The following is a 12153-nucleotide window of genomic DNA, read 5'->3' on the forward strand; positions in this document are numbered from 1 at the left end:
CTCCACCAGTGGCGTAGCGTGGGTTGTCAGCACCCGGGGCAAGGCAAGTAATTTGCGCCCCCTAACCCGTGGAGAGAGTGAGTGAGCCAGGTAGGGGCAGAGAGCTGCGAGTGCGAGCGCCCCCCCCCCAGATGTTGCGCCCGGTGCGGCTGGCCCCCCTGCACCCCCCAAGCTACGCCACTGGGCTCCACTACCATGATTTACTGGCGGTGACTCCACTGCCATAGTTTACTGGTGGTGGTTCCACTGCCATAGTTTACTGGAGGCGGCTCCACTGCCATAGTTTACTGGAGGCGGCTCCACAGCCACGGTTTACTGGAAGTGGCTCCACTGCCATAGTTTATTGGAGATGGTATCACATCCTTGGTTTACTGGAGGTGGCTCCATGGCCATTGAAGCCCTCATTTTGTTCGGATGCCGAAAATTCCAAGCCTGGGCTCCAGATGCATCTCCTGCCTCCTCTTCACTTCCACCTCCACTGTGCTGGTCCCGGGGGGAAGGTTACCGTTGACGTAGTCAAAGTCCGGTCCTGGGTCACTAGCCTGGAAACAGTTCACAAGGAGCGGGGCGAGGTCCAAAGCAGGAAGCCGAGCGGGGACAGGAACACTGGAGGGTCAGGTCTGGGTCCGGACAGGAGCAGGTACTCAACGACGACGTTGCTCCTGCCACCTGAGACTGGGCTGACTGGCCTTTATCTTCTCTGAGGCCAGGGGCGGCCCCGGCCCCCAGGAAACCCGCCTCTCCTGGCCTTAAGGCAAGCACTCCTCCTGGGAGAAACCAGTTCCCTTCGCCTCTCTGCCCTGAGCCTCTGCAGTTCAGGAGAGGCTGGAGGGTTACTGGACCCAGGGGGAGACTCACCTGTAGGCACTGAGTCCTCAACCACCTCCGGAGCCAGAGTGGATTCACCTGGTGCCTGCTCCTGAGGATCCGGCACAGGTGCAGGCGCTTCAGAATCAAGTCCCTGCCCCAGTTCAGCCGGCCCTGGAGGCGGGGACTCCTGTGCAGGCTGGGATTCCTCCGGTTCACCCTCTGAATTGGATTCCCAGGCCATCACATCCACAGACTGGTGTTTGCACCATTGAGCGGGCATTTTCCTGCCCCCTCCTTGCAGGAACTGCAGGTCCAACCTCTTGCCTCTGGTGCTAGCCCACCCTTTGGGCCCCAGGCCCTGAGATGACCAGAAGTGAAAAATGAAAAGCCCCCAAATGTTAGGACCGGCAACTCAAGGTTCAAAACATCACGCAGGAATTTTACAAGGACTTTTTAAAAAATAAAATAAAAAATTGAGAAGGTAACATGAATAGGGGAGGGAGATGTTTAACACCCACCAACCACTCTTGTGAGTCTTCCCTTTGGGGGGGCAGAGGGGGAGATTGAACAAGTGGGGCATAGACTCTGCCTCCCACACTGCCCTCTAAGGAGGCCCTACAGGAAGCGTGGGGACCTTTGTCTCCCATATGTTACTGAACTACAACTCCCTTAACCCCTGGCCATCAGCCATGCTTGCTGGGGGCAGATGGGAGTTATAGTTTGACAGCACTTCGTGGAGGGGAAGCAAAGGTTTCCCAGGCCCGCCTTAGAAGCCTGGTTGTGGGAGGGTTATGGGTCATTGGGGTGGTTGTTGTTGTTTAGTCGTTTAGTCGTGTCCGACTCTTCGTGACCCCATGGACCAGAGCACGCCAGGCACTCCTGTCTTCCACTGCCTCCCGCAGTTTGGTCAAACTCATGCTGGTAACCTCGAAAACACTATCCAACCATCTCTTCCTCCGTCGCCCCCTTCTCCTTGTGCCCTCCATCTTTCCCAGCATCAGTGTCTTCTCCAGGGAGTCTTCTCATGAAGTGGCCAAAGTATTGGAGCCTCAGCTTCAGGATCTGTCCTTCCAGTGAGCACTCAGGGCTGATTTCCTTCAGGATGGAGAGGTTGGATCTTCTTGCAGTCCATGGGACTCTCAAGAGTCTCCTCCAGCACCATAATTCAAAAGCATCCATTCTTTGGCCATCAGCCTTCTTTATGGTCCAGCTCTCACTTCCATACATCACTACTGGGAAAACCATGGCTTTAACCATGGCATTGGGGTGGAGGGTGGGCCAATTGTGACCCAGGAGGGGCCAGCCCTAGAAGGCTAGAACAGAGCCTAGGTGGGTGACAAAGGTGTCTGGCCGCACAAGGAAAAAGTCAGTTTATTCCAGATGGGGGTGAAACTCGACTCTGGGTGCACCTACACAATCCACACTTTTGGAACCGAAAACAGCAGCAGCCTTTCGAAAATTCAGACATCTCGGAATTTTGCAAGGCGGTTCCATCCGATGGGTAATGGGTGCAAGAAATGCATATATAGATATACACACACGTGGGCAAAGTCCGCATGCCAGCTGCCAGGGCATATAACATGCAAATGGGCATTGTTTCGAGTTGAGGGGGGCGGGGTGCTTTGTTGAGCTGTTTGCGTGAGGCAAAATGGCATATCCAAATGTGGCTACCGGGAGGCAGCTGTGCTGAAACACTGGTGAATTTTCATGAGGACTTTCAAAGTGGAATCCGCAAGCTGCCGTGGAAATGTGGAGAGCTGGGTCCTAAAGACATAGGCGTCAGGTGTCAAAAGCCAGGGTAAAGAGGTGTGACTTCAGCAGTCGCCGACAGCTGCAGGTGCACTTCTGCGGGGAGGGAATTCCTTGCACAGCTGAGGGGCCACCACAGAGAAGGCCCTCTTGCCCTGAGCCACCACCACCCACAAACCTCTGAGGGCCAAGGAGCCACCCAGAGGGTCTCCTCTGCCGATCTCAGCACCCAAGAGGGTCTGTCGGCTAAGGAGGCAGACTTTCAGCTACTTGGGGCAGGAGTCATTTAGGGCTGACCAACATGAGAACCGTGAATTGGGTCCAGAAATGAACTGCCAACCAGTGCAGATGTTTTAATAGAAGGGTTGCCCTCTGGCTGGGAAACTGTTCTCCTCCTGTGTCGCATTGATCCAGAAGAAAGATACCCCTTTTTTTTTTGCCCAAAGGGGCAGATCTTTACCTGTCCCAACGGGTAAACTTTGACAGACAGGGAGCCCACCTGTCAGTCCTGTGGTACAGGTGATTGACAGGTCGGTTGCCCCACCCATCTATCAAAAGCCCCAATCACAGCGCCCCCAGGGTCCCACAGGCCCTGACTCCTACTCTTCCTTACACCTCCATCACATGCGATCACAACAAACAGAACAGAAGCTTCATTACACATTATATACGTTGGAACGTTCAGGACGAGGTTAAACTGTGGAACTCCCTTCCACTGGAAGTGGTGATGGCCACCAACCTGGATGGCTTTAAGAGAGGATTGGACGAATTGGAGGAGAAGAGGGCTCTTGAAGGCTACTAGCCCCTTGCCAAGTCCAGCAGGTCAGCACAAAGTACCCCTTGGCTGCCACAGTATTGCTTCCTGCAGGAGTGTTTGTGCTCATTCCGTTTCCCCACCAAACAGAGCACCGCATAAGCCAAGAGTCCAATTATTTCCCCCTTCTGCATGGGAAACCTGGATATTGCGCACACGCACTCACACTTATTTCACAGCACAACGCACCAGTCCTCATCGAGTTCTGCTACTGGCATGGTGCTTTTATGTATTTAATTAGAATTTAATTTTTTTTAATTTAATGATAGCCGTGATACCTACATTGCAAGGGGTTGAACTAGATGATCCTCGGGACCCCACCCAACTCTTTGAGTCTATGTGCAACATATATAGATGCAGCATAAAAGGAAAGAGGGACGGGGAAGGGTGAGGAAAGGGAAATGACCTGGGCACAAACGCTTTCAACGTGGCTAATGCACCTTCCGTTTGCACAGCCAGCTGGCCCTTCCCTTCCTACCTCTTACCTGGGGAGAGTGGGGGGAGCAAAAGCAGGGAGCTGCCAGTCTCCACCCCACATCCCTGATGCATTTTCTGCAAAGCTGGCTCAATTCTGGAAACTGGTGGGGAGGGGGAACTTTACGTCAACCTTGGGTTCTGGGCCAGCATTAGTTCTCTGGGATATGGGGCAGCCCCTTGGCTTCTGTCTGCAGTGACTACCCTCCAAGGCGACCCTAGGTGGTGGGTTTTGGAGGAAAGGGCCCCTCCCAGAGCCCCTCCTCGCCTCCCCTCGTCTGCTTAGCCAACCAGGTATGTCTGGACCCCTTCTCTATGAGAAGGGGCCTTTCCAGCTGGGCTCTTGGGGGTGGGAGGGTGGACTAGGCATATGTTTCGGGAGGAGGGGTCTTGTCTCGCTCCCCTCGCCCTAGCCATGCGGGAAGATTTTTACCTGTAGAGTGTAAAATAGAGTAAAAATTCTCAGTTGTTCAGCCTGTTTTTTGGGGGTAGGGAGGGGAAACAGGGGTGGGGGGTTGAGGGGAAAGAACCGACCTTTTGGATTGTTTAATGAATAAAACTGGTGTTTTGGAAGAATCTGGTGTCCTGTGGTTCAATTGCGTCCTACAGGCCTGGCGCCAGCAGCCGGCCAGCTCCTGTGTTGCAATTGGGGTAAATGAAGATTACAAGAGGACAGAGGTGTTGCTGTCCCCCCCCTAAAATGTACCCCCGTGCTGAAAAAATAAGATGTGCTGGCTGCAGTTGTTGAGGGTGGGCAGCCCCGGTGTATCTTGGAGCATCCTTTCTTGGGGGTGAGAGGTGTCAGTGCTGGTTGCAGATTAAGCAGAGGGTTCCAGATAAAATACCTTCATCTTATAATTCCCAGCTTGTTTCTTTGTTTACTATTTATTTCATAAAATCTATACCCCGCTGAATTGCCAAAACAAAACAAAAATGGTTTACAGAAAACAAAACTATCACTAAGAAACATTAAACGCAATAATTTGAGACTTTTGAAAAGTTAAAACAACAGACCAAAAACAGGTGAAAACTCCCATCTGCTTTCCAAACCTCTGGGTAGGTCTGCCTAAGGAAAGATGTTTTAAGCAGGTGCTGAAAAAGTGCAATGAATGAACCTGCCTGGTTTCAATAGGCAGGGAGTTCCAAAGTTCCACACACAAAATTGAGCGTATACAGATGAGGAACGGGTTCCGCAGATCGAAGCAGCCAAGTGGGTGCATATGGGCCAAGGCAGTGTACTTTCTATAAAAACAAAGTGTTTTTCAATGGGATCTATAGCCATGTCTACACAATACAATCAAAGCACTATGATAGCACTTCCCCCAAAGAATTCTGGGAGCTGTAGTCTGTTCAGAGTGCTGAGAGTTGAAAGGGGACCTGCCCCCACCCCAAACTACCATTCCCAGAGTTCCCTGGGAAGAGGGCTTGGCTGTCAAACCACTCTGGAAATTGTAGTTCTGTGAGGGGGTGTTTCAGATGGGGGAATTATCCCTGTCCCACCTGGATTGAAATCTGGGGATTGAAATCTGGGACCCCTTGCAAGCACAGCAGGTGTTCTGCCACCAGGCTACGCCCCTTCCCCTAGGAAAAAAAGATCCTAGTCCTCATTATTCTTAAAGCAGGAAAATAGGGAGCTGCTTTCTACCGACTCTGACCATTGGTCCATCTTGCTCAGTACTGTCTACACTGACTGGCAGGAGCAATCTGGGGGCTGGACCCCTGCAGAAGCCCCAAGAGGGAAGCCCATGTCCTGCTATCCATCCTCCTTGCTGTTTATTTCTTTAGCGTGCCTATACACAGCCTTTCTGCCAAGGCACCCCAAGGTAGTTTTCAGTTTCGAAATGCTAAAATGGGTAAATGGTACAAGATCAGAGGTGCAATAGTTTGGGGTTATGTTTCAGGGACCCACGACACTTTCTGCAGCAGGGTTGTTGTCTCCAGCGTCCTGGAGCTGCCCAGTTGGCATGAAAGGGGGGCTTTTTAGCCAATAAAAAGAAGTCTTCTTGCCCTTTGTGCTGATCGGAGCCCATCTGTGTGAAAGGAGGTGAGGATAGGCTCCAAGGGTCACTCTGGAGAAGGAATGCAGGAAAAAGGAGGAGGGGAGGAGTTCTGTATTATTTATTTATTTATTCATTGCATTGCAACCCCACATTTCCCCTCCAAGCAGCCCAATGTGGCACACGCGGTTCTAGCCCCACAACAGGTGAGGCTGGCAGAGGCAGTGACTGGCCCAAGGTGAGAGACTCATGGCCGAGTGGCAGATTTGAACCCTGGCCCTGGTCTGACACACAAGCTACTACCCCAAGAGGTCTCTCACATGCACAAAACCTAAGCATTTAGGAACACGGAAAACACAAGGTGCTTTGGGTTCAAGAGAACGGGGCGCACATGCACTGGAACTTCAAGGAAAACACAACTTAGAGAATGACAGATCTAGCTGAAAGGCAACACACAACAGATTATTATTCTTATTATTTATTAAATTTGTATACCGCCCTGTACCCGCAGGTCTCCCGGCGGTTCGCAGCATAAAATCACAATATAAAAACACAAAATAGATCATAAAAATCAAAACAAGAACAACCCATCATCTTTCAAACAGCCTCATTACAATAAACACCAATGGCCACCAGTGTGTTTACTTACCCTGGTGTAAAAAAGGCTTGTATAAAAGCCATTTTGCTTATGCGAACAAATTAAGGAAAAAACGAGAATAACAATAATAAAAGGTGCCATTCAGTTGATTGGCTCCTATTCAACCGCCAAAATAAAGATCAGATCTGCACTGACTGGTGCACTGCAGCCCTAATTATTACTATTGTATACTTATGAGAACATTGTACAGCTATGAGATTATTCTATGATCTAGGAAGGTTGTATAATCATAGAAAGGGGTGTGTTTGTGAGAGGATATGCGTGTGTAACTATCCGGAAGCGACCCTTTGCAGTTCTGAACGCTGCCGTGTAAGGTATTTATCTACGGCATTTATATCCCACTTTTCTTCTCCAAGGAGCTCAAACTGGCGTACAGAGTTCTCTCCCTCTCCAATCAGTCCCCACGACAACCCTGTGAGGTAGGTTAAGCTGAGAGGCAGTGACTGGCCCTTGATTCAAAAACATGAGGACTAGAATCTTAACTTTATTTTTAGAGGAAGGCCCATAGCTCAGGGGTGGAGCATCTCCTTTGCAGGCAGAAGGTTTCAAGTTCAATTTCCAGGGTCATCTCCAGGTGTAGGAAAGGTCCTCGTCTGAAACCCTGGGGAGGTTCTGCTGCCAGTCTGTGCCAGCACTACTGAGTTGGATGGACCAAGGGATTGGCAGGTGGCCAAGGAGCAGGGCCAGGCGAGAGGGGGCAGGGGAGCCCATGCATGGGGTTGGGGGAATTTGTGTGCTGGGGGACTAGGGCCTGGGTTCAAATCCCGACTCGGCCATGAAACTCACTCGGTGACCTTGGGTCTGAAATAAATAAATTAAGGTCTTCTGTATATAATAAAGGTTCAATGTACCATGCAAACACATACATAGATATATAGGCCATATGTCTGAAGATGCACAGGAAAGCAGCTATGGAGCCATTTTGACTCTCAGGCTGACCAGGTGTTTTTTCTGCAAGGTCCAATGGAAGAGCCTCCCCATTGTCTTTTCCTTCACAAATGCTGTCTTAAGGGTATGTCTGTGTATGAATAGGGTGAGCCTGTGACCTGGCTCAGGAACTAAGTATTTATCATTACAAAAGACTGGCCAGGCTCCCCAGGGTATCCAATCAAGTAAGCATTAACAGGTAACCTGCCAGACAGGAGATAAACAACGCACTCAGATTTCTGCTGTAGACCGCCCTTTCTGTAATGCAGGTATGTTGTTTCTGGGGGTGGTCTTAGACTCCAGGGCGGGCAATTTAAAATGTCTATATAAGGGCGGACACACCTTGGTTCTGGGTCCTCCTCCTTCTCCTGTGTGTGAAGGGGACACCCTGTTGCAACAGTTCAATAAAGATCAGGCTTACGAGCTGCTTTGCTTCTCAATATTCTCTGGCTGGCCTCTGTTATTTTCTCTGACAGATGGAGAACCTACAAAGGACTCTGTAAGGGCTCTTGTGTCCTCCATAAGGGAACCAGGGCGGGTTTTCGTTTATTACAGGTCTCTTGGGCGACCTCGCAGGGTTGTTGTGGGGGTTAAATGAGGAGATGCAGAGAACCAAGCGCGCGCCACCTGGGATGGCCTCCTCCATGCCTACCACCTATACTAGGATACCCGGCTCAATCTTTTTTTTTTTTTAAAGATATTTATTAGAATTTTACAAAATGAAAAAAGAAAAAACAAAGTAAAAATAGATTTTAAAAAAAACACAATTCCATCTTTCCATCACTTTCTTTCGTTTGCTTATTTCCCGGACCTCCTCACACCTCCCTTTTTGTATTCCAGTTCAGTTTGTTAGTTCAGCAAATCCTTCCCCTCTTTGTTTATCCTAATCTTTAATCTTAAAATAATATAACATTAAATTTTTGTCTGTTAATAGTCCATTTTTTTTTCATACTCCTTATAGCGTTATAGCTAAAAACCACATAACTTTCATCCAACATCATTTTAACACTCATTAATTTTACAATATTTCTGGATTCCCGGCTCAATCAAGCCATAACTTTCTATTGTCTCTTTTAATGAGGATCTTCTGCAACTCCCGCCAGAAGGCTTAAACAAAGCTTCAAAAAGAACCACGAAATCCGGGCTGCGGACAAAAGAACTGAGCCTCGCTGTACCTGCCGCTTGGCAAAGGAGGAAGGACCCCGCCCACTTGCAGAGCGGGGAGTCCAACGCGCACGCGCAATCTCAGCCCGCCGCTTTCGGCCCTTTGCGCGCACGCGCTAGAAGTGGCGGCGGTCGCTCCAGTCAGGCAGTCCACGCTGTGCGCATGCGCGAGAGCGGTCGTCTGAGCTTGACCGCCGCTGCGTCGAAGCAAAGGGCGGGGAGGAAATAAGAGAGGCGGAACTGCGGCTGCGTAGAAAAGAACAACTACTGTATTCCTTTTCTAGAAACCGCTGTGTACAATCTGTTTCATAACTGTTAGGAAAATGTTGCTTCATTTGATTTCGTGAAGTTTCCCCACTGTAAACAGAGGGAAGAAAGCGGTTATTGAGCATGCGCAGAAAGCAGAGTGCAAAAACCCACGAAAGGGTACGCATGCGTAGAAAGGGCAACACAAGAGCTGGATTGCGCATGCGTTGAAAGCAAACGTATTTAGCACTAGGCATGCGTACAAAAAGGAAACACGGAGGAAGGTTGCACACGCGCACGGGGGGGGTATGGAGCGAGGACTACGCATGCGTACGAAAGGGAGCGGGGACAGTGCGTGTTTAGAAATGGAGAACCGATTGCCTATACGTAAAAAAAAAGGGAGCGAGAACTGCGCATGTGCGAGAAAAGAAGGGGTAAAGTGCGCGTGCGCAAAGGGCGGGCTGTCGAAAGTCTGAAAAGAGGGGGGATAAATAAATAAATAAGGGCATCCAAAGTGTCGTTCGCCCCCCCCAACCACCATTCCCTGCGTCTGCGCAGACAGCACCCTCCTCCGCGCGCATGCTCCCGGGGCGTCGGGGAGGGCGCTGTGCGCCTGCGCGACGAGCGCTGTGGCTACGGCGGCAGCGGCGACTACGGCGGCGGGGCCCTGCGAGTGAGGAGGCGGCGGCGGCGGCGCCCGTCAGACCCCGCTCGCCTTTTCCCTCAGGAGCCGGCGGCGGGGAGCAGGAGGAGCAGCCCTAGGAGGCAACGGCGGCGGCGGGAGCAGCGCGGGCCCCGCCCCCTGTCATGGCAGCCGTCCCCTCAGCCTTCCCGGGGCCGCTCCGGGCAGCAGCGGAGGCGGCGGCCAGGCCCGTCGGGTAGGAGGCCGCGGGACGAGGCCCAGCAGGGCAGCAGCCTCCCTCGCGGCGGCGGCGGCGGCGATACCGGAGACCCGGCGCCAGGAGCAGGACGCGACGACGGAGGGGACGAAGGGCGGCCTGTCAGCCACCGGGAGGAGCCGGAGGAGCAGCGCCAGGGGCGGCGGCGGCGCTCCCTTCCCCCGCTCCGGTTCCCGCCCGCCCTCCGCCGGGGCCGCCGCCGGCCCTGCGCGGCGCCGCTGTTGGATGTGGGAGAGGATGGAGGCCAAGACGGTGGTCTACGACCTGGACACGTCCGGGGGGCTGATGGAGGTGAGCGGAGCGGGAGGGCGCGCGCGCGGCGGCGGCGGCGGGAGGGACCCTGACCCCCTCCTCTTGCTCCCCTTCCTCCGGTCTCCATCCCGCTCACCCCTTTCTTCCTCTTTCCCCGACACGGCAGCAAATCCAGGCGCTGCTGGCGCCTCCCCGGAGCGACGACGGCGCCGGCGCGGGAGGCAGCGAGAAGCGGAGCCGCCGGCCGGACCGCAGCGGGGACCACCACCAGCACCACCACCACCCGGCGCACCATCACCACCAGCAGCACCACGCGTCGCCGCACCACCACCACCACCCGGCGCACCACCAGCAGCAGCAGCACCACCCCGCGCACGGCGGAGACCGGCAGCACCACCCGGCGCACCAGCATCACCACTCGGCCCAGCAGCAGCGCCGGAGCGGCCGCGCCACCAACCACGACAGCTGCGACAGCTGCAAGGAAGGCGGCGACCTGCTCTGCTGCGACCACTGCCCCGCCGCCTTCCACCTCCAGTGCTGGTGAGAGACAGGGAGGAGGCGAGAGAAACGCACCCCCCCCATCCCGCCTCCGATTTGGAGTCACTCCGGGTCCTCCTTCCACCCATCGCCGCCTGATCCATCCCTTCCATCCATCCATCCATTTGCATGCCATCTTCCCTGCAAACCCCGCTTACTTTTCTTTCCCGATCCGGAGTCATTCCAAATCTCCCTTCCCTCCACCTCCCGTAGTATCCATGCCCTGCTGTTTCTTGACGATTTCGGAGTCTCCTCCTTTTCCCCTCCTCTGCGCCAATTCGGAGTCGCTCCGGCTTGCCGCGTCCGCTTTCTCCCCGCCCCCGCGGAAAAGTCCCGTTATAATCTCTCGTGCGACGCTGCTGGCCGTTTTTCTTTCTCTGTGTTTTGCGCGGGCGGAAACTCGTCGGGCCCGACCGGCTCCTGTTGTTGTTGCTGGGCGGTGGTGTTTTTTTCCCTCCCCGCCGGCCACAGGCGACGCGCTCCGGCGCTCCGCCCTCGCTGACTCGCTCGCTCGCGGCTTGCTTTTTCTCCCAGCCGGGCCCCGCTTTGCTCCTGACAACATGGCGACCTGCCTGAAATTGTTGCATTTTATTCCCAGCGCCATTTTGCCCATCTGGTCTCCTCGGGTGCCGCCGCCGTCCGTCCCCCGCCCCCTTTGCATGCTGCGATCGGTGCCCGAGCCCCCTTTTCCCGGCCGTCCCCCGGCCGATCGCTCGCTCGCTCGCTCTCTCCGCCTGCCTCCCACCCGGCCTTTGGGGCGATCGCTGCCTTGCAGCAGAGAGAGGAGGGGGGCAGGCTACCAAGGCCACCCTGGAGAGGGCAGGGCTCCGTGCCTGCTGCAGTTCCGTGCAAGCTTCCTCCCGAGGAAACAGGCACGGGAGCCCCTCACGATCGGGCTGCTCCTTCCCTCCCTCCTTCCGCATCTTTTGTTGATTTGCCAAATTGTTGGGATGCTTGCGGGGAGAGCTGCTTTGCAGGTTTCCGAGCCCATTGTTCCAGCCCTGGGGAGCCCCTCCGTCTTCTCAGTGGCTGCTAGGCCTGAGCCCTTGGTAATTCAGGCCCAGGGAAAGACGGTGTGTTTGTGGTCTGTTTGGTTAGCTGTTAACTTCTGGGCTGTTCAGGCCCTGGGGAGCTTGCCATAGGCAAGCTAACCTTTATTTTTATTCTCTCTCCCCCTCTTGCATAAGGAAAGGGAAGTGGGTGTCCATAAAAGGACTCTTCCGTGTGCTTCAGGATCTCACTTGTTGGCAAAACCTTGAAGGCGCTTGGGGAAACGCAGAGGCTGGCAAAGGGGAATCCTTAACTCTTGCTGCGCTTTGCTTTTTTCGTTTGTTTTAATGGTTCATTGCTGGAACTGAATTAATTGCATGGTTCTGTATTGTGGGGCTGTTGTGTCTATATACACAGTCTTGACTTAATGATCAAGGAGGGGGAGAAAGCTGTTTGTGAGGTTCATAAGCAAATGTGGCAAAAGTTACTGAGCTCCTAGACAAGGGGGAAGCCATGCCCCTATCCAGACAGGAGGTTTCTGGGGGAGCGTGTGAGTATGTTGCCCTGGTATGGCAGCCTATCCCCACCCTTCAACTGGGAGGGAAGGGAGAAAGAAAGGCATCTTAGGACAAATTC

At 53.6% G+C, this 12153-nt stretch overlaps 1 protein-coding gene and 1 pseudogene across 6 annotated transcripts in view; one reads left to right on the plus strand and one right to left on the minus strand.

The window, feature by feature from the left end:
• Window positions 1–1891: 1891 nt before the first annotated feature.
• Window positions 1892–11544, minus strand: LOC144325672 (uncharacterized; annotated as a pseudogene). The gene is made up of 2 exons (XR_013390888.1): window positions 10686–11544; window positions 1892–5916 (listed from the first exon to the last, which is right to left on the minus strand). The product of XR_013390888.1 is annotated as an uncharacterized LOC144325672 (transcript).
• PHF12 (PHD finger protein 12) overlaps window positions 9327–12153 on the plus strand; it is a 29816-nt gene continuing 26989 nt past the window's right edge. For 3 of the 5 annotated variants that reach the window (XM_028708668.2, XM_028708666.2, XM_028708667.2), the window contains exons 1-2: window positions 9327–10029; window positions 10157–10530. In XM_028708668.2, coding sequence (XP_028564501.2) covers window positions 9964–10029; window positions 10157–10530 — 440 coding nt within the window. In that variant the 5' untranslated portion in view covers window positions 9327–9963. The remainder of the gene's footprint in view (window positions 10030–10156; window positions 10531–12153) is intronic. The other 2 variants (XM_028708664.2, XM_028708665.2) reach the window with 2 other exon arrangements.

Source organism: Podarcis muralis, chromosome 15, assembly GCF_964188315.1.
Source record: "Podarcis muralis chromosome 15, rPodMur119.hap1.1, whole genome shotgun sequence".
Lineage (NCBI taxonomy): Eukaryota > Metazoa > Chordata > Lepidosauria > Squamata > Lacertidae > Podarcis > Podarcis muralis.